Raw genomic sequence first — 22,155 nt, 5'->3', positions numbered from 1 at the left:
GTTCTGAAGCTGAGAGCTTACTACAAATTACAGCACCCTTTTAATTTTGTGACGGAATAATTAATTAAATTTTGAGTTACAATAAATGTGTATGTCTAGAACTGCTATCGTATCGAAGGAAACAAACTATGTAGGTAGGATTTGATTATTGAGTAACTTAATATGTATTTCTCATATTTTAGTCACCAAAAAGTATTTTATTTTTTTCGAAAAGTATTACCTGTCATGGGTAAGCAAGCAGGACGAAATCGCCTCAGTGGTGTTGGGTTGTTTAATTTCAACAGAGCCAAATTATGTTCGAGCTCATCAAGTGGCTGGAAGTCAGGATGGATGATGATGTCTTCGGCGTAGAAATTCATTTGATTTCTATCTTCCTGAATGAGATCTTTCTCTCCCATCACGACGAACACTTCCTAAAAAAATGAAATGCTTAAACTTTATTCCCGTTTCAGAAACGTGGAAAAATGCTTCAAAGAAAGAAAATTTTTAATAAATAAATAAAATCGCGCAACGCTTATTGCTATTTTACTTATTCATTATTTCATTTTTGATCATTATTCGATAGGAATAAAGGTCTTAGTACACGGACGAATCTATCTAGAACGGACTTGCAATCGTTACTGTGAACAAATAAGATAGAAATAGCAATGTTGCAATCTAACTGTGTGGTAGTTAGTTACTTTGAGGGCAATTTGAATCTTTCACCTCGGCAATCGAAACCGTGTTTTAGATAGTAGGAGCTTCTTTTCTAGAATTATTAACCTATTCTCAGGTCTTGAAGTTCCCAGAACTTTTTTGAACAGAATGGGGCCCTGCACTGCAGGGTTCAGGTACAGGATACAGAACACTTACAAGCAAACTGGACAAGAGAAAAAAGCAGAAAGCATTGGAGAAACACAAAATGAATGAATTTGAGAGCAATGATTAATTAATTTTTTTGAAAAGGAAAATCAGAAAGAGTAAAAACATTAGCAATAGGGTCGACTACTGATTTCATATTTTCCTTTTCGGTAGATTCCTTTGCAGCAATGAAATTAGGACTTTTCTCATACTCCAAGGGAAATTCATCAGCAATTTATTTTATATCTTTCTTTTAATGTCAGCTATTTACTCATAAATAAAGAATATGATATTCGGGGCATTATCTTTTCAGTTTAGAGCAAATAGTCGACAATCGGGATTTGTATTAATATGGGAAATATGGTGATTTAAACGTAACGTAGTTTCGAAATCATTATTTTTCATTTTACTGTAGTGCCGTGTTTCAATAGGGATATTTACTTCAGACATTGATAAGATTTGATCTACGCAAAAATTGCATAAAATTCTTCTTTTGTTTCTTGTAATATCCGTTGACTAAATGAGGTAACGTTGAACTGTCGAATTCTTTGACTGATTTAACTTTCAGGAGAACGATACAAGATTTTTTAGACTGCAGATTCCAACTTGGAAGCAGCAAATATACTACGCCTCATTAGGGTTAATATTACATAATTAATGAATAATTGGATATGCTCATTTACATGTTTACACAGTAAAGAAGAGAAAGATTTAATTAAATGTAAGAAAGAATTTCTCAGGTGATAAAACCTTAGATGAAGATTAACAAATGTTTTTATGAAAACGTCTATTCATATCTGAATGGTTGAAGTTTTTCTTGCAATGAAATTCTGAATCCTTCTTATTCTGCCAAAACAACTATTGTTACCTAAATCTAGGCAACATTGAAAATCTTTGGATCCCCAAAAGTAAAGATTCTGGATAAGAATTTTAAAGATAGCTTCTAGACAACTAATTACAATTCTTCACATCTCACTAATCCTCCTCCTTTCAATTGCTGTTCTCATCTTTCATACCTATTGAAAATAGATTTCAGATTCTAGTCTGATACTTATAAGGTTAAGGAAAACGTCTTCTTAAAATTCTAGCTGACCATATAGCACATTCGGTTAGCAGGACAGAAAAATACAAACAAGGCTATAGCTGGAATATCAGTCACTATCTCCTGCCAGAAACTAATCTTTGCGCTAATATTTTTAAATGTAAGAGGTAAGTAATGTTTAAGAGGTAAGTAATTTTGTGAATAAAACGTAGATTATTAGCAGATAAGTTATTTGCTTCTTTAATTAAATTGTTTGAAAGCATGCGAATATAGGTGCATATCATTGTATTTAGAATAATTTGAAATTGTGTCGCATTTTAAAATTGGGAACACGTCTGATACTTCGCCAAGGTTGGGGTGTTTCTGTCAATCACTAATCTCAACCACCTTATATCTAATACCGAATTTGGTCAGTTATCGCTTGAAAAATAATTCATAGTTGATGTCAATGGCATGTTTTTAAATCAAACCAGTATTTTTGAATTGGGAATGTAACTAACTAACTTTAAAATTAGAACAACTTACTTCAGAGACTTTTTCAAAAACCTTTTCTGTTGCGTTGTTTTCATAGACATTATAAAAACAAGAAGCTGCCGTGAGGATCCATTCACTGCAAATGAGAGTACCGCCACAAAGACTGAATCTTGTAGAATTGGATTCATTAGGTAGATTTATATAAACAGCAGCTAACCAAGGCCAGCGTTTCAGATAATCGTGTTCGTGTTTTATGTATCCGCATCTTGCAGGATTAATTGGCTTGGCTGCAAAATAATAATTATTATTATTACTTTGAAAGTACCCATTTAAAATTTGCTCTGATTAACCGCTATATTTAGGAATTAATTCAAACTTATTAATTAATAAGGAATGTAATTGTTTTATTTATACACTAATCTATTATAGGTGTAATTATTGAAAGAAAGCATTTACTCTCATTATATAGATGCAAAGACTTTTCATGTTAAAACAAACAGAAGCTTTTTAAGTTTACTTAAATTATTTCATTTAATTTCTTTTAAATTGAAACGTTTTATTTTAACAATCAAAATTATTTACATACAAAAGCTTAAAAAATTAAAAATCTTAAAAATTCGAACATTTGGCATCAAGGCTTAAACCAAATTTTCTGAACGGATCAATCTGTGCAGATCTCCAACTGCTCAAAATCAGTGTATAAGAAAAAGAAATGCTATAAAAACTGAAGACCACAAAAACTTGATGAAAATAATTACATTTAAAAAAATGGATTTCATTTGTACTTAAAGAAACGAAGAATGCAAAGAAATAAAAATAGTTATCAGAGATTATCTGAGTCACACCAAATTCTAAATTCTTTAATTCTTATTTTTTTATATTCGTCATATTCTTTTAAGTTTTCTTGAATATCTATATATTTTACTTAACAATATTTATACTATGTTGTGGTCTGAACATTTTTAGGTCACAACACAATGCCAACAATTAATAAACATGTATTTTTAAATCACGATGAAAAAAATTGTGAAAATTCTTTTCTAATGGGAGTAAATAAATTATCTTATTGCTGGGGGTTTTGAATAGATGCAGATCTAAGATCAGTTCTTTGTCGCACAACAAATGAAATTAGAACTTTCAACCTGAATTGGCGGTTTCAATATCATAAAACATTATATTTCTTATGATTAAAAAAAAAATTCTCAAAAAAGCATCATTCTTTTTAAGCATTATTGTTCTCAGAACATTTTCATTATCATATTGCCATTCGCTATATAACGATGTCGAAACAAAGATCATATGATTTGTAGAGATTGCACTGTTTCACATCCAGCAGCATAGTTAAGATATAAAGAACAATAATCTTTAATATCACGTGATTACTTACATTACAATGAAATACATATATTTTTACAATATAAAATATTTAAAACCCTTCCAAAAAAAATTAATGAACAACATTAAATGTTTCATATGATAGCATGCTGAAAAAATAATTCTTCTCCTTCTACGTTCCATTTTAAATTTTGAATCGTCTGTTCTTCTATTTCTATTTTTGTTTAATGTGATGTTTCGCCATCCTTTATTTGTTAGGTTTCGAGAATCATCGTCACCTGACTCCATAAATTTGTTTCAATCGTATCGATGGAAACTTTGATGTCATTTCCTTCAATTCTCACTGTATAATACTTGCTATTTTTGGCCATCACTGGAAAAGGTCTTTCATTAGAGCATTGAAATCTTTTCTTGATACGGGCCATTCTGACAGATATATATGAATACGAATCCATATCTTTATTAAAAAAATAATTTCAGTTTCTCTTACATTGGCTTTTTTTTTTTTTTTTGGTTTCAATTTTTCCATCTATTTTCGCAGTTCATTAGTGAATGTATCTGGTTGTAATTTGGTTTTTAGTTCTTGAAAGATTTCTCCTGGTAGCTTCAGTGATTTACAATGAATTGCTTCTCCAATGGAGCATATTTTTATTTTTATCAGAAAAGTATATTTATTTTTCTGGCAAATTAATGCAAGTTTTAGTCTTCTTCTCCAGTATCTTTTTTTAATATTTTTAGAAATGAATCTTGATGTTACTTATTTCGCTGATGAATTGATGCCAGAATGGTTCGTTATATATTTTGAGGAAAACATTTATTCTAAATGGTTACGGTATGAACAGTCGAAACACCATGCCAGGATATTTTTCCAGAGGATAGTGTTTAAAATTTAAATTTGAGCTACTAATTAATAATTTTTTTAGTACTTCATTAGTTATTCTTTCGTCTACTTCTGTTTCCCGAGGTGCCACGAAGGGCACCTCGTCATTCAGGATGAGAAGCTTCCTGCGTGATGGTTGGTTCTCGCCACACTTGAGGTACACGAAAAGGTGGGGGTCTGGTTCCTCCCAACGGTGACTGAACGTTCTTCCTTACGGAAGGGTTGTACCATTGCCGGTGATGGCTCTTAGGACTCTACCACAGTTCCCGCCATTGTTGCTGTTGCGATGGTCCGATCATTCAAGTTTTTCCGTGTGCCTTCCGGTGGGTCGGAGTAGCCAGTTTGTGGCTATCATATCGATGCTCGAAATTGATTAAATTCATGTTTCGAGTTCCAGTTATATATTTTAAATTCGGAAAAAATTGAGAAATATACTTGAAATATCTTAGTTATCTGGGTGATGCTTTATCTTTTTTGTTGTTGTGGTTTAAATGCAAATATAATTAGCTTGCGATATCTGTGAATATCATAAATTAGCGTCCTTCAAGTGTATGTTAAAATTATTTGGTGGAAAGATAGATAATTAAGAGTTCCAGATCATATGTACTCTAAGCTTTTTAGGTATCATTTAATTTTTAGAATAAAACTCTATTGGTTTCTAATCTCTGACTTCATATTGCTGTAGAATATATCCGATTGAGAAATTAGAGACATCTGTACATAAAGCTAATGTTGATCTAAATTAGGAAGCCTTTTTTTTTTTTTTTTTTTTTTTTTTTTGCTTCTTCTGTCCGCGGAATTTTTCTTCGATCTTCGTTACTTTCACCTTTTAAATATCCATTTAAGGGAGCTTGAGTATAAGCTGTATCTTTCAAATATCGTTTATAAAAGTTAATAATTCTAAAAAATTATGAAAACGCGAATATTTTCAGGAAATTAATAGTTATACAGCTTGCTATGGATTCTACTTTTCTGGAAGAGGTTTTTGAGCCTTTGGTGTTATGAAATATTCCAAAAATTCTTATTTTCCCCTCCCATTACTGATTTTGATAGGTTGGTACTTTAACCATACTGCTGAATTGTTATGTTGTTCTTCAGTTTCCCACATTATTAGGATTTCATCCATTCATTACGGAAAAATAAATATAGTACAAAGACAACTTTCTTGATGAATATTTGAAAAGCTGAGAGAACAGTTATTTACAACACTTTAATTAAAAAAGTTCATTCGATGTTATTATCGCTTTTTATATTCTTCTATTATAGAAATTTGATAAGAGACTTCAAATAGAACTAGTTTAAAAAATATTTTGCTTTTTAAAATGTGTTTCAATTCTGAATAAAGAACCCGCTTAAATGATATCTGGTACTTTGATATCATTTAAGCGGGGATAATTTCCCCATAGACTATCAATTTTTGTGAGTAAATGTGTTTTCTCACTGCTCAACGCTCACTGCTTTATTAAACACTCTTTCTGCCGATAGCTACAAAAACTCACAAGATGGCGCTGGCGTCAGAACATACCGCCCGCCTTGAAATATTACATTTCAAAATAATAATACAGAACAACAATACAAAATATATCACACCAAAAAAATAATTATAATATAATACAAATTAAGATAATGACTATACAATATTACACAGATTAAATTCTATTATAGAAAGTTCTTCTCTTCATCTTTAAACAGTTGCAACAGTACTCTTGTTGCTAAAAAGGGAGCATTCACTGTCCCATAAATCACTATTTTAAGTTCAAAAGTTTTTACTCGGTCACCAAGATTTTCTTTCCACAAGATTCTGAGCAATGGTTGCTGGCTCCCGTGCATGAGTATCAGACGATACATCATTTTCACATCGGCCGTAAAGGCATAAGGATGTTCTCTGAATTTTAGCATGATTGCAAATAAGTCATCTTGCACAAGTCCACCGTTATACTGCAACGAATTGAGCGACAATCCATTACTTGTCGGATTCGACGCATTAAAGACCACTCAACTTAGTGGTACTTTTTTGTGGCCATGGTGTGACATATAATAACTTATCTCTGAATTGTCCTCCTCAGTGATTATCTCCTTCATGTGCCCTAAATGTTCATATTCGTGTATGACATCTCTATATGACTTTAGGTATTGATTATCTCTCTCTAACCTAATCCACAGTGCATCCAATCATTTGAGAGCTATGTACCTTGATTCACCTAAACATTTTGGATCATCTTTAAGGGGCATTTTAACTATGTACCAGCCCTCAACACCCCTTGAATGCGTTTTCACGAAATGTTCCTCACACAAAACTGCCTCTTTATTTTTGGTTCGCTCTAAATCAACATTTTCTAATGCCTAAAATTTTCTTAAGGTATCATTTTAAATCAATATTTACACAACTACTACTACCTGAAGCCACGAACCGAAACTCTGTATTTTAGAAAATAAGATTAGAATTTTGAGAATAAATTTGCCCTCTACGTAATAACTCATAGAAAATTTCCGCACCCAATAAACAATCAATGGAACCTGGAACATAAAAAGCATCATCTGCTAAATTAATGTTTTCAGGAATTTGTCCTTCCACATTTAAAAATTTAACTGGAGTCAAATCGGTAAGTTTCTCTACTACTAACATATTTATTTCTCTTTTGAAACTGATATCGGAATTTAAAATGACCGCACTTACACAATTTTTAACACACATGAAAGAATCATTTAAACACGTTACTAGAATATTTACTTTTTCTTTTATAAATCCCAATTTGTCTGCACATTGCCTGCTCATCATCGACCCGACGTCTAATAAACATCTGACCTCCTGCCAAAAACCAAACGCATCTTGAATGAAAAATGTAACAGTGCTCAGAAAGACTTACTCTTTTCATTTTTGTTTATGCCTAATACCGATTTATGAGCATATCCCGAACTGTCTGGCGTCTGTAAAGTTGAGAACGGGGGCTAAGGTGGGTGGAATACTTACTCTTTCTCCCAAAATATTTAATAAAATTTCGGCTTTAAATTCTTCTGCTACATTTTTAGTTTTGAAAGCCTTTTCTATTGATTGAAAGAACAAATTGAATGCTTCTGTTTTAGAAGGGACAGGAATCGTTACAGTTTTTACACTTTTAATTAATTTAACAGGAATTGCGTTTTCGATACTAAAAGACTGGATATCTATCTTTTTTACTTGTTTTGGGGCCATTTTACTCTTGCATTTGTTAGCTCAAGCTCTTTATTAAGCTGCTCTAGCTTAACTTTCACAAATTCTAATTTAAGTTTTTCTTGTTCTAGTTTTAATTTTTCTTGTTCAATTTGAGATTTTTCGTTATTTTTTTTAGATTTCTTTTCTTCTAAAATATAATTAATTACACTTTGAATAAATTCTTTATCTGTTTTGAAAATGTCACTACTCTCAATTATTGTTCTTAAATCTAAAATTTTTAGATTCACTGGCATCTCTAATCCTAGCTTTTCAGCGACAAGCACAAGCTCGTCTTTTTAAAGATTTTTAAGCAATGACATTTTACAAGTATATTAATTTGAAAACGAAACTACGGACTAAGGGAACTGCTCTCACCTAAAATTGGACACTGCACTCTTGATTGGCATTCGTAATCACTCAAAAACACAATTCTTCACCAAATAAATAAACCTCCGGTTTAGATTACTCTCGCACTTTTTACAATGGGAAAGAACCATCGTTCTTACGCACTTGGTACACATGCGCTTTTTTCTCTCCGGCTCGGAGTGACCATGTTTTCTCACTGCTTTATTAAACACTCTCTGCTGATAGCTACAAAAACTCACAAGATAGCGTTGGCGTCAGAACAAAATGAAATAGGCTTGCCTATGGTAATTTGATGGTCTCATAAAAAAATTGAATTCTTGTGTGACTATTTCTAATCTTTTAGGATCTAATTGTTTTACTTTTGAATGAACTGATTTGCCATTAGTAGTTATATAGTTCTCATCATTGTATTTTATTTTGGTGGTCAGTAAATCAGATTTTGTTATGTCAGGAAATAGAATATTTTTGTTTAAGGTGCTTACGTTGAATTTACTGGCCAACGATGTAATTTCTCCAATAATGCGCATTTTAGTTACACCGTCAATCAATTATTCTGTTTTTAATATCAATCAATAAATTAAGCGGTGAAGAAAATATGCATTCAAAATGCTTCAATAACTTTGGTTGTGATAAATGGCCATTGAAAATTACGGCGAAGTTCCAAATCAAGAGTTAAAATTTTGTGACTGAAACAACGGATTTTTGCACTATTTGTAATATAAAATTTAAAGGCAGCACTAATTTTTATTAAACATGACTGGTATTAATCTTAACACCGCTCCATTGAAAAATAAAAATTTTATCGCAGTTTCTATTTTGTCATTTACAAAAAGTCTATAATGAAATTCACTGCATTTCTTTAAACCTTCAGTGGCAGAATTGGTCGCTAATTCTGATTCTGCTATGAAGGCAAAATTTACATTTGCATTCTTTCGGAAATCATCTTGATCCAGAAGTAAAGTGATAATAATACAGTTGATTATTCCGGTTGTAATGCCTCCGACTTCTGCTTCTGCTTCTAAATAATGATCTATTGCTTCTCTCGGTATAAGACTTCTTCCATCTGGTTGGGGACAGAAGTGGATTTTTTTCAATCCGCTGTCGCAATGAAGATATCTTTTTCAACAATTGGGAAATGGCATTTGGTGACGGGCTCGAATATTTAACTTCAGTTGAATGAGCTTCATATAATTCAGTCTTTGAATGCTTGTCAAAAGTCTTATCAGCCATAATCACCAATTTATCATCACTAAACACTCATATAGTACACTACCGAGTATCCGGTTCGCGACTATCCGGCTTCTGTATTATCCAGCCTAGTTTTCTTTTATCGTAATTAAATGCGGAAGACAAAGTGTTGCGTTGGCAGCATTTCCAAGGCATTGAATGCGAACGTCTACTATAATCCTCCTACGTGTCGTGTGCAAAATACAACTTGTGATAGAAAAAGAGCAACGTTCTGCTCATTGTTCATTGTTTCGTTAGTCTGTGACGGAACTCAATTGTTGCCACTGTTTCCGAGTATAACTGCAGAGTACATACAGTATTCGTAAATTGTTCTTGGGTATGATTAATGTTTTTTTTAAGTGAACCTCAGTGGAGATTTCAAAATGGGTGATAAACGAAAAAACAGTTGTTAGATTGCATTTAAGTTAGGCATTACAGAATTTATGTTAAAATGTGAACAGTTTATATCCTTTAACTTCTAACTTCTTCCATCCTTCTTCTTTTTTTTCTCTAATAAAACCTTGAAACATGCAGTTTGATATGTAAGCATATATAAACTTTCAGTATAAAGCCTTCTATTTTAACCAGACACGTTACCGGCAACTGTTTCTATGATTCACTGGGAAGCGGTTGAGATAAATTGAGGGCTTAGAACTCAATAAGAAGTGGGAAAAAAGTATTAAAACAGTAAATTTTGGTAAAAAAAACTTTGTCTTCTGGTCTTGGTGGGCAAAGAAATGAGTTCATAGAGCTCTGGCCTATACGGCTTTTTTGTTGTCCGGCTTTGCCTTTCCGCCACTCGAGATATTCGAGAGTGTATATGTTTAATATGGTGCAGTATTTTTTCAATTCATAATGTTTTTCATTTAAGAAATATTATTGGTTGCCAAGGATTTCATTTTTTTTTTTTTGTAGTAGTAGATGGCTTGGTATCCTATTACTAATTTTAATACGTGAAAAAGTATTTGATTCGTTTATTTTCACTTTTTAAAAACACATTTAATAAGGTCTCTTTCGCCAATTAATATCTCATTTTCAACTTTATCAGTTATTATGTCCCAAATAGTTTTCAATTATGCTTCTGTCCGAAAAAAAAATCAGGCATATCCATTCAAAAAAGTGGAATTTTTACGCTGATCTTCATAGTTTCCGAATTATTAGCATCATCTAACTGATTTTCTGAGTGCTTTATATTTTACATAATATGCACCGTGATTACATCCAAGTTCACCGAAAGAATGTAGTTGTTGCAACATCATAAAACATCATGTTTCTTCTGTTTAAAAATAACTTTTCTAAAAACATAATTCTTTTTGAAGTATTATATTTTTATTATAAAGTTGCAAAGTTGTCGAAACAAAGTTTATATTATTTATAGAGATTTATATCGTTTATAGAGAGAAGATTATATTATACTATATACCACAATAATATTAATCTGTTGAAAAGCAATACTTATTTTACTGTCTGCATTTTTATAATACTATTCTACAGTCTTTTTAAAATCAAGTTTATAAAATTTATTAAAACAATGCAAAATGTGATATATTTCCATTGAATTTAAAATATAAATATGTAAGCAATTCTAAAATTTAAATATTTTGGAATTGTAAAGTTAATAATTTTGAATTAAATATTTTACTTTGAAAGCATAAGTAAAAAGTATTTATCGCATAACACATAAAAAGCAAAAATCTATTACATTACTTTTTAAATAATAATTTTGAAAAATTTATTAAAATTGAAAAAATTTACAAAGATAAAATTTGTATGGATGAAAAGCCATTTTTCTGAATTTTAAAGAGTTGTAAAAATAGCTTTCGTACAATATTATGTTCCGATGTTAATAAGAAAACATAGAAATTTCAATTCATCTTCAATTATTTAAGCCTATAATTAAAATTAAAAAATATTAAGAACCAACTATCCAATGCGTAGCTGCTCGTAAAACTCAGTAAATCCAGATCTATTGACTCTGTGATATGTTTTAAACGATTTTTGTCTCATGCATCAGTTAAAATTTCAAAAAAGGAGTCAGTTTATGCTCAAACACGATTTCTAATGCAAAAAAAATGGAAGAAAAAACAAAGGAGGACATTCTTACGCCTTGAAGAGCTGTCGCTTATAGTCTCCATCACATGCCTCAGATCAGTGTATTTGTCCATAATGAAAACGTGACTGATGATTGGCTCAGACGCTAATTTGGCGAGTAATTGACGGTTGATTCCTCTCCCAATTCCAACCGTGAAAATTTCAAAATCTGAAAGAAAAATTATTTTCATTAAGTACGAAAATACAAAATAAAAATTTATGAAAAACAATTCGTTTTAGAATCAGATTAAATGGGAGAACACTGTAAATGCTCATTAGATGAGCATTCAGCTTAAAAAAACACTAAAATTATTTTTTTCTTGGACTGGCTGTACAACCACACGCATTGATTGCAAAAACAATACAAAATCCGTAATTTCCAACTTCAGCTAAACATTTAATATTTTATAATTAAAATAAAGAAAACCATATTTATTCTTTTTTTTTTTTTTACAACTCACCAAATCGACCAGCTCCAAGTTTACATTCCTATTAAAAATAGAGGTATAAAATTTCATTGCGAAAAAAATTACCTTCTATTAGTATTTTATATTCCTACATAATGTTATAAATATAATGTTGCATAAATATTCTAATTTGTACTAACATATATGTAGTTTTTCGAGAATCAAAATAGCCTGATTTGGTAATTATAGGGTTGTTGCATTTGTTCATTGCTAATTCTATTTCTGCAAGTGTAGTTCTTACATACATTTCGACTGTATTCTGTTATTTGTATGTTTATTCAAAAAGGAGGGTCGTTATCCGCTATTGAAGTATTGGACTTTCCCTTTGCATCCCCTCCTCCCCCCCCCCTCCGCCTGGCGGATTATCCGTCACAATATTGTTCGTATTGTTCCGTAGGAATAGCGATGCCACTTGTCAGGAATCTTGTTTCAGTTAGTATTTCCCATTCTTGAAAACGAAGCAAGGATTACCTCTTTTTTCTCTGAGCTGTTTGGCAAAGTACAGAGCTTCCTCGACATCTCCTATATTGGGCTCTCCATCGGTGAGCATAAAAATGGCTCTCTTGGCCTGTACCCTCAGAGGTGGGAGGCGGGTAAAGACGTTCATCAACGCCTCTTGCATAGCTGTCCCTCCACCCCCAGCCTATAAAAAATATATACGATCTGAAATCATTTAATTTATATAACAAAAATGAATGGTAAAACATCAGCACATTTTAAAACCTCTCTGTTTTGCCTAAATTACTTTATAGCACTATCTAATGTTAGTGAATGAATTGAAATACATTTTAGGGGATTGGATGCGCGAGGATAGAACCTGAGACCTTGTGGTTAGCAATCCAGTAACTAAGCCATTATGCAAAAGCAATTGCCTGTGCAGCGTAGTTGTTAACTGGTTTATATGCTATTCACCACAGACTCTCCCTCCAGTGAGTCGAACGATATGGCTGTTGAGTGGTGATGTATTGAGCTGTTGATTCTAATGCGCCTGTACCCATTTGAGTAGCGCCAAACGTTATGGCAAGAGTATTTGGGTTGCTGCATTAAATGAATCTGACGACTTAGCCACAACAGCTGTTACGAAGGTTCATCGTCCGGGGTCACCAATTTAGCGGATTGAGATGCGTGAAGGATAGAACCTGGGACCTTGTGGTTCGCAGTCTAGTAACTAATCCATTATGCAAAAGCAATTGTCCGCTGTTATCTAATGGGCCTATATGCTATTCACCACAATATATCTTCATAGTGATGAATTTAGGCACTGTGTTGCCCTGATAGCTCATATTATACGACCCTTATTACTAATAACTTTAGTATTACTTTTCAACACATTTTTAACTTAATCAACATGTTGATGATTTTAGTTTAAATTTTTTTTATATTAGTAATTATTTTTAAATACATGTTTGTTTATCTTTTATCAAGAGCCGCGGTGGCCTGGGAATAAGGTCTCGGCTTCGGAACCGGAGGGTTTCGGTTCGAGACCCGATTCCACCCTCTAAGCGGGTATAGTGCAAGCTAAATCCGTCGGGGCCAAACGTCCTCCCGCTGGTATGGTGTAAAAGCTTGGAGAGGGGCGCCAGCTCGGGTGTCGTCCTCGTCATCTGATCAACGCTCAGAATTACGAGGTCCGTCCCAAAATAGTCCTAGTGTTGCTTTAAAACGGGACGTTAATATAACTAAACTAAAAACATTTTCTATTATGTATATCATGGTAAAAATGTCTCAAATAATTAAATAGTTCAATAATTAATCTTAATCATAAGTTAATAATTTCTTTATTTGCAAATAAATGTATTTAATTACTGCCATACATAATAAAGGAAATATTAAAATTGAAGCAAATATAATGCTAAAAATTATACTACATAATCTGAGAAGAGTCGATTAATGATTAATATTCCTATGTACTTGTATGTGTAATTAATCATATTTTAATTATTGATTTTAATAACTCATTGAGAAGACGCATTGTACTTTTATTATTATTAAAAAAATTTGTATTTTTTACAAATTTATTTATCTAATAAAATTTTTATCTAATATTTAGTACTATTTATTTGAATAATAATATTTTATTAAAAATGTTATTACCAGACTAATAATATTTTTTTAAAAAAACCTTCTCATTCCAGCTGTTCTCCTATTCAGAAATCAGTCATTATGGGTAATTTTTTTTAAAAATCATGGGCAAACAGCATTTTCTGCAGGGCTTATTTAATATTAAGGAGTCATGACATTTAGAAATCTTACCGCTTTATTGCTAAATTATTGCCCATAGTCAGAAAAACAACGAAAAAAAAAAGAAAGTAAAATTTGTTGTTTCAGATTTCAGAAACATCTACATCTATTCCTTAAAATTTTCTTTTGCAAGTCACCAAAGGCAAGGCTATGGATGTTTAATCAATGATAGCACATATGTACATCTTTTTTACTTATCTTACCTTCTCCCTCCCTATTCCCCAAGGCCGCGATGGCCTGTGATAACATCTCGACTTCGAAACGGAGGACTTTATGTTCGTGACCCGATTCGACCGAAGATCCGTCTTGTAAGCGGATCTGGTACACGTTAAAACCATCGGGGCCAAACGTCCTCCAGCTGGAGTGGTGTGGAAATTTGGAGAGTGGGTGCCAGCTCAGATATCGTCTTCGTCATCTGACCGTGGTTCAAAATTACGAGGTTCGTACCAAAATAGCACCAGTGTTGCTTTAAAACGGGACGTTAATATAACTAAACTAAAATAAATCATATTCCCCAAAGAAAAAACAGAAGAAAATTCCAGAATAGTTGTTAATTACAAGTTGATATTCTCGCACTTCATCAAAGTTTCTTCGGAATCGAATCAAATGTGGGCAATATATAAGTACGTGTTTCGAAGATTACAAGTTACATTTGCCAAATTTACTATTTACTGTATAAAATCATATTATTTCTTTTATAATTTTAAGTTAAACATATCATGCGATTTAAATCTTCTTTTTTAGAAATTTCTTGCACATCTTACCTTTAATGTATCCAAAGCCCTACTCGCTGCTTGAGGGCCCGTGATGGTTTCATTGTCCAGATTGAAAAGTATGTCGACTTTAGTTCCGAAAGCCATTACAGCTGCCCGAGTCCCTGCTAGAAAAAGCGAAGCATTTTAAAATTAGTTAAAATCGAACCAAACTTTTGAATGCCTCAACGTGAAAATTTAAAAAGTTTTTCTTTATTAGTGCCTTTAAAAATCGAAAAAAATCTTATAAGTCTACTGGAGGATAGTTTCTTTTTGTCTAGAAAAACAAAGACAAGTTGTAACAAAAACAATTGAGTATTGCAGTATCATCCATAAGGTAGCTTTTCTTAATTTGATTAATATTATCAGTTTTGAAACAGCATGACAGTTACCTTGGGACGAAACAATTTTGAGTTGTGGTCAGATAAGGAGTACAACAACTTCCGACCGATAATTCCTTTTCTGAACTTCCATGCCACACCATTGAGAATACATTAGGCCTTCAACAGATTTTATATGTTCTAAAATCACCACGAAATCGCCATACTTTCTACGAATTAAAAAAATCTACGTATATATCGGGATGCCAGTATCTATAAATAAAGTTATCGATTTCCATATTCTGAGAGTGATCTCCCTCAAAATCTTTCAATATAAACATTATTCATCACGATGAATCATTTATTCACTGAATATGAATAATTTTTTTTATATCCTCAAAGGTTAAGGAATTACAAAGAAATGAAACTTTCGGCATCCCATACCCCCCCCCCCTTTAGCTGTATAATCTATTTGCAAAATCTACCAAAATTAACTAAGCGAATTATTCTATTCCATAATTTAATACTGTCATATTTTGAGAACCACTAAAATAGCTAGGCTTATTAAAAAGAATTTATCTAGAAAAGTGGACTAGTAAAATAATAATTGAAAAGTACAAATCTCCTCCTTTGTTTTCTTTTTCCAGTTCGTGTTAAAATAACTGATATTAATCAAATTTAAATTTTCTGCACATAATGATGAATAACTCTTCCCTAAAGGTTAACTATCGAATGACAGTTTATTTATATTCGAGCTCATGTTGAAGCCAGATGACGGCTATCTACATAAGGACTTCATCATTGAAAGTAGTAGTCAAAGGACAGAATTACATCCCTTTCATCAAACTTCCGCACCATATAACTGGAAAGCATTAGATCCTCAGTCTCAGAGTGAAAGTGCATCGAGCCAATATGCACAGAGAATCTTGAATGGAATTAAGTTTAATCCTGGAGTCATATGGCCTGTAGCCAAGAAAATACATCCAGGTCACCATGCCTCTATTATGTTAGAAATCCACTTTTTCTTTTATATACTTTTCGTATATTTTCATATTATTTATATCCTGCTTAGCTACGAACTGTACAGCATTTTCGTATATATATAAAGAAACATGCTGTTTTTAGTTAGCTAATTAAAGCTCCTATGTTAATTTCCATATTAAACTCTAGATAATTCTTCCGTAATATATTAACAGATTATTTACTTTGAAATTAAAATCAAAGTCTTAAGAAAACAACCGCAAATCAAGAAATCCATCTGATATCAAAATATGCCAGATCCTAACATAAATGGACATACAGCATACAAAAAAATTTATTACATCAGTTATACAAAATTCGGTGATCTAGTACTTGATCAACTCTTTTAGAGCTTCATTTAAAGTGGAACACTAACGTAAAAGTATCAAATCTCGATTTTACGAAGTGTGTGTGTGTGCGTGCGTGCGTGCGTGCGTGTGTGTGTGTGAAAAGTGAACGGTGTTGAGCAGTATAGCTTATAGAAAATGCAATCGTTAATAAAAAAAGAAGCCATAACTAAGTTTATTTGGGACTTGAAGGTTAAATTTGAATCCTAAATCAGTTTTCAATGTAATTGCCAACAATTCTGAGTTACCACTATTGGAGTTAAACATGCCACAGCTACTCCACTATGGATACGAAAACTAAAAGAGAGCGTATCTTTTAACGATTCAGAAAAGGGATCTTATAGGAATTAGCGAAGTAATATTTGAAATAAATTTTAATTAACCAGTACTATAAAACAATTACAACAAAAAGTAAACGTTGGGTTACCACATGCACTCAAGGGAATCGCACACCAACTGATGAAACCTTGAAAAGTTCGTTTTCCGTTGTGAGGGGTTGCCAGTCAATTTTCGCCATGTCGCCATAGTCAGAGTTCGGTTATCCTATTTGGCGAAACATTACAGTTCTGATGACTGGAAAGAATTCTCGCAACAAATTCCTTTTAGGACTAAAACTGGAATGAAATAAAGGAATTGCTTCAGCAGCAGAGAGTACTTACATGTATTATTCCCATTCCTCACACCAAATTCTTGCAGAAGGAATTTTATGAATGCAATTCCCATTTTGAAGTCTTCCGGGTCTATGCTGCTCGATCGATCTATCAAGATCACCAATTCTAAACCCTTCCTTATAGAGGCCCCATCCAGAAGCCGACCTTGAGGCACGCTACCTGAAAAAAGCAGATATTATTTTGAGAGGGAAAAAAATTCATAAAATGGTGAGATCCGAAAATTAATTGAAACCCCCATATGCACAACTGAATGTTTTGCCGATCTGTTCTCAAATCATATTTTAATCTACAAAAAGTATTCCATTATTCAATACTTTTATATAATCATAATTTTTTTACGAAGCATAATTTCCAGGTCGGTAAAATAATGGTGAGGGCTTGGCTACTTCCGTACCGATAGATGGATCTATTTCACATGGTAAGGGTTGTACCGTAATTGGTGATGACCACCAAGACTTAAATCACAGATCCCGCTGAAGTGCTAGCGCAATGATATTAGATGATTCAATTTACCACCAATGTTTTGGCAAGGCGGGGGTAGCTTTTCTGTGGTTGTGGTTATTAAACTTAATTTTTTAATAATATAATTTAAATGAATTCGAATTCAAATTCAGAGCATAATCGATTTCCATTATATGGGAATTATAATTATTGTATATTTTTTTGCATACATATTACTTGGCCCCACTAATCTTTCAACAATTCCAAAAGTAATAGTAATCATTTCAAAGAATTTTTTTAAATAAAAATTATGCAATGTACTCAAAGATATAATAGACTAAGCATGACAGATTTTATAAGACATTTCGGCTAAGTTTTTGCCTCTACTTCGAAAACTGTTCACTTTAAATAGAGTATGAATTCATAAATATAGTGAGAAAGTATAAGGTGCAGTCAATAAAAACGAGGCAGAGAATATTTCGCAGTAATTATTCCACGAAACAAAATTATTATTGATTTTTGTTTAGGTATTTATCTCATGTTGACATTAGATGTAGATCACCATGTTTGAAAAATTCCTTTGGCATCTGTTAGAACTAACAACGTAAACAGTCCACGATTTCATCATCTGATTGAAACCGGTGACTTTGCAAGTTTTTGAGCTCACTGAAGATTTGCAAGTTACATGAAAACAGATTTGGACTATGTTGAAAAGTTCACGATGGCATGTTTTTCTTTCTCTCTCTCTCTCTCTCTCCCTCTCTCTTTCTAAATTTTTAAAAAATTCCTCAGTGTGGAATGGCATTATCAGGAAGCAGGTTGACATTAAGAAAAAAGTTTGCAGGAGTGTTCCGATTTGATTACTTTTTTAATCTTCGTGAATGCTTCATGATAAATATGAGCCCAGACTGTGGCTTTGTAATTTAGGATTTCGCTCTCTTGCAATCCACAAGGAACTAAAAAAGATGCCTTCTTGGACTAAAGTAGAACTTCTCTAGGAAGGACAAATTCGTTTTGCTTCCATTAAAGACTTCGCCGTTCCGATTTAATTTCAAAATCCTGGCATCATTTCGACACCGATAATAACTGTTCAGAAAAAAAATCGTCCCATCCTTGTTGTAATACTGTAATATTCTATGCCTCTTTATTTACCATCTGTACGTAATATATTTGATTTTACTGTATGTTTAAAATATTCACGATCCACAATGCCTCTGCAGGCATCTGTGTAAAATGCATTCTAATTTATATTAATTTAAATGAAAAATATACATGCAAAGGTACAAAAATATACAATGTATGTAATAAGATTTCTGTGTGTCATATTTTGATGATTTACATAACTTTTTGCCTGTATATAGAAATTAACCTAATTTAAAACACTTATTTAATTGCCACATTTACAGGCAAAAGCAGAATTAAGAACGTGCGATGAATAATGTCATTTTATAAGTTCAACCTTCTTATGTTAACTCGTTATACATTATATCAAAAGGCTCTCCACACAACTCCGTTCAATATAGTTAAAACAATAGAAATTATTCATACTATATAACAAAAGGTTTATAATCTTGCTGTGTGAAAATTTTACAATTAGAGTGCAGCTTTGTAAGTTAGATTCATGTCCATTTGAGATATTACGTTTTGAAGCTAAAAGAAGGCTATTTTGGAATCAATAATTTTGAAATATAACTATATGGCAAGGAGGATAACTATTAGGCTTTCCTTCTAATTTCCACACGATATCAACGATTGCATTGTAGGAACATCATCGTCTTTGCATTGTTTCAAGGAAATGAAATATTATAGGAAAGTTGATAGTATCGCCTCATTGTAAGCTACTTTAATCCTCTTTGGGTCCGTGTAACTTTAAGGTCATATTCTTATATATATGTATTTTATCAAATAATTTTAATTTTTTCTTAATATGGGATATACGTCTTATTATATAATGTTACTGTTGTTGTCGTTGCTTCAAAAGATCTGACATATGTCAGATCAGTTCCAGCAGGTTGTTGACCGCCAAAAAATCTATAATAATAAACGGATCGAATGTTAAGTCTCCCTTAGAAATGTAATGTCCGATGCAACCCAGAATGTGATTAGGTGAAGCTGGAGGGTCACAGCATTTTTTACAAGTGGGTGGAATTTTTCTACCACTTTCAAAGGAAAGGCACTTAAGGTGGCCAATTTTTTATCTAGCCAAAGTACTCGAGGAGCCACGGTCACATTTGATTTCCAGCTGAGTGCCAGGTGATGTGTCCGTGTACCATTGGTGCGCATGGGAATACGTCATATTAAATTGAGTTTAGATCTTTCATTTGAGTATAGTTCTTGATAAGTAAGCGAAGAGCCAGTGGCCATTTCAATCTCCCTACCCCCTTTGCCAATCTATCAGCGACTTCATTACCACTAATGAGATGGGATCCATTGGAGGTGAACGTCGTGGTTCTAAGAGATCTTCCTCAATTTGAGCAGAATAGATAAGCTAGTTCCATCGTTTGCAGAGTACCAGCCACTAAGATGTTGTAGTGCACTGCGACTGTCCGATAAAATCCATAGTTCTCCAAATTCACAATCATATGATAGCATCAAGCCCTACTTTAATCGCAATTAACTCACTCATGAAGACAGAGTATCAGGTATCAATAGTATCAGGGCTGCATAGATTTATTGTAGTCTCAAGGTATGAGGTCCTAACATAAATACCTCTGCCAGTACGATCTTCTGTAAGATTACCATGAATATAGACCTACACTGCATCCTTAGGAATGCAAATAATAATTTCTAGAGTCAGTTGTCTAAGATGGTCTTCGTGGGGAGTTTGCTTGTTTGCAATGGATTTCAGATCAAAGTGGAAGTGGAAAAAAAAACTCTCGGTAGTCTCTCTGAGTTAATATTATATAATGTATCAGAGATAACTAATAACAAAAATATTGATGACTATTATTAATATCACAAACCTGAAATATCAAAATCAGTCTACAGAATATTTACAGATAGAAACCAACGAATTTTTCCTCGGAAATTGACATTATTTGTGCTTCTATCAATGTTTACTAAACAAAATAAAGCATAATAGGTCATCATTAGCGTGCACATTAGCTCTGGTATGACTTATTTGTGTGCACTTCAACAATTATTTCATTACTATTTGCATAATATATAGTTTCGTAATTTTCATGGTGAATTATTATGGTAGATGTTGGTAGATTTAGCGAAATGTTTGCACTTTCTTCTGTTTTCAGATTTATAAGTGAGCAATAGTGAATGATTGGCTGTAATATAAAATAAATTGTTTATTTATTATTTTAAATCCCAAGCGTCAATTTAAAACTGTCACTGCATATTGCTTATGTCAAAAGCACAAAAGAATCAAAAAGAAAAAAAAAAGAGAGAACGCGTTGTTTTAACTACTGTAGATAAATAATTAGAAGAAAAAAAGAAAAGGATATCAAATACAATATTTCTTAGTAAAAAAAAATGTACGAGAAGATGAAATAGTACCTGTCAATATTTTTCGGGTAAGAGGGGAAGCAGCAAAAAAGAGGGGATGTAAAGGAGTTCAAAAATTAAATTTTCTTAATGCAATGGTAATCTATGTTCAATGCCAAGTACAAATTGTTTTATGGCATTTTACTCTGAAGGTACTGTGAAACTAAGAAATGAATTATTATAATAAAATTGCTATAACTATTTTTTGCTGATCTCTATGTATAGGATTTTTCATTGCATGCTTTTTATGTAGAAGGAAAAAAATGTGGCCCATATAGTATCAACATATGGGCCACATTCATTTGATTTCATAGATGAAGTCATTTCTAAAATTATAAATTTCGTATACAATTTTATCGCAAAGTTTGCTTGCCGTTTATCAGTTTTCTAGTAAGTTTTGTCATTTATGATTCAGTCCATGTATTTGTATGTTATGAAAACCAAATTAACTTTTCCATCATTCCAATATAAATAATTCTTTAGCATCAAACATAGTTTCTTCTCTTTTTTTGAATTTTTAATGAGTTATATTCAAAATTTTATTTAAAAAATATCACTTGTCATTGAGAGATGATAAAAAAAGAAGAAAGAAAGAAAGATATTCCTTTAACAAAGATTTCCAAACACTTTAAAAAACAACAAAACGGATTTTTTCACTGTTAAGTAAAATTCATCCAATCATCTATAACTTCATTACAAGCTTGATTGACTGCTTTCTTTAGTAATGGTTGTAAGAGAACAAAAATTATTATTAAAAATAATATTTGTAAGAAAATTATTCGAAAATGATTAGCATTATATTAATATTGAATTGCATTAAGTTTTGGCATTTAATCATTTATAATAAACACTGTTTAAAAAATAAAGAAGACATAAATCTTGTTTTGCAATACAGAAATTTATTCAACGAATTACAATAACTTGAATAAAACACAGAAGATATCTAAGTCAAA

At 32.1% G+C, this 22,155-nt stretch overlaps 1 protein-coding gene across 2 annotated transcripts in view; it reads right to left on the bottom strand.

Moving 5' to 3' along the window:
- LOC129968838 (complement C2-like) overlaps nt 1–22,155 on the bottom strand; it is a 48,151-nt gene that overhangs the window by 4,630 nt on the left and 21,366 nt on the right. Inside the window, exons 5-10 of one of the 2 annotated variants that reach the window (XM_056083118.1) lie at nt 17,255–17,425; nt 14,921–15,033; nt 12,387–12,558; nt 11,462–11,617; nt 2,408–2,643; nt 221–413 (exon numbers count right to left, since the gene is read on the bottom strand). In XM_056083118.1, the coding sequence (XP_055939093.1) occupies nt 221–413; nt 2,408–2,643; nt 11,462–11,617; nt 12,387–12,558; nt 14,921–15,033; nt 17,255–17,425 (1,041 nt within the window). Of the gene's footprint in view, nt 1–220; nt 414–2,407; nt 2,644–11,461; nt 11,618–12,386; nt 12,559–14,920; nt 15,037–17,254; nt 17,426–22,155 lie in introns of both variants that reach the window. The other variant, XM_056083117.1, reaches the window with a different exon arrangement.

This window comes from Argiope bruennichi, chromosome 5, assembly GCF_947563725.1.
Source record: "Argiope bruennichi chromosome 5, qqArgBrue1.1, whole genome shotgun sequence".
Taxonomy (NCBI): Eukaryota; Metazoa; Arthropoda; class Arachnida; order Araneae; family Araneidae; genus Argiope; species Argiope bruennichi.
The sequence above is the reverse complement of the archived record's forward strand: the minus strand, read 5'-3'. Positions and strand labels throughout refer to the sequence as shown.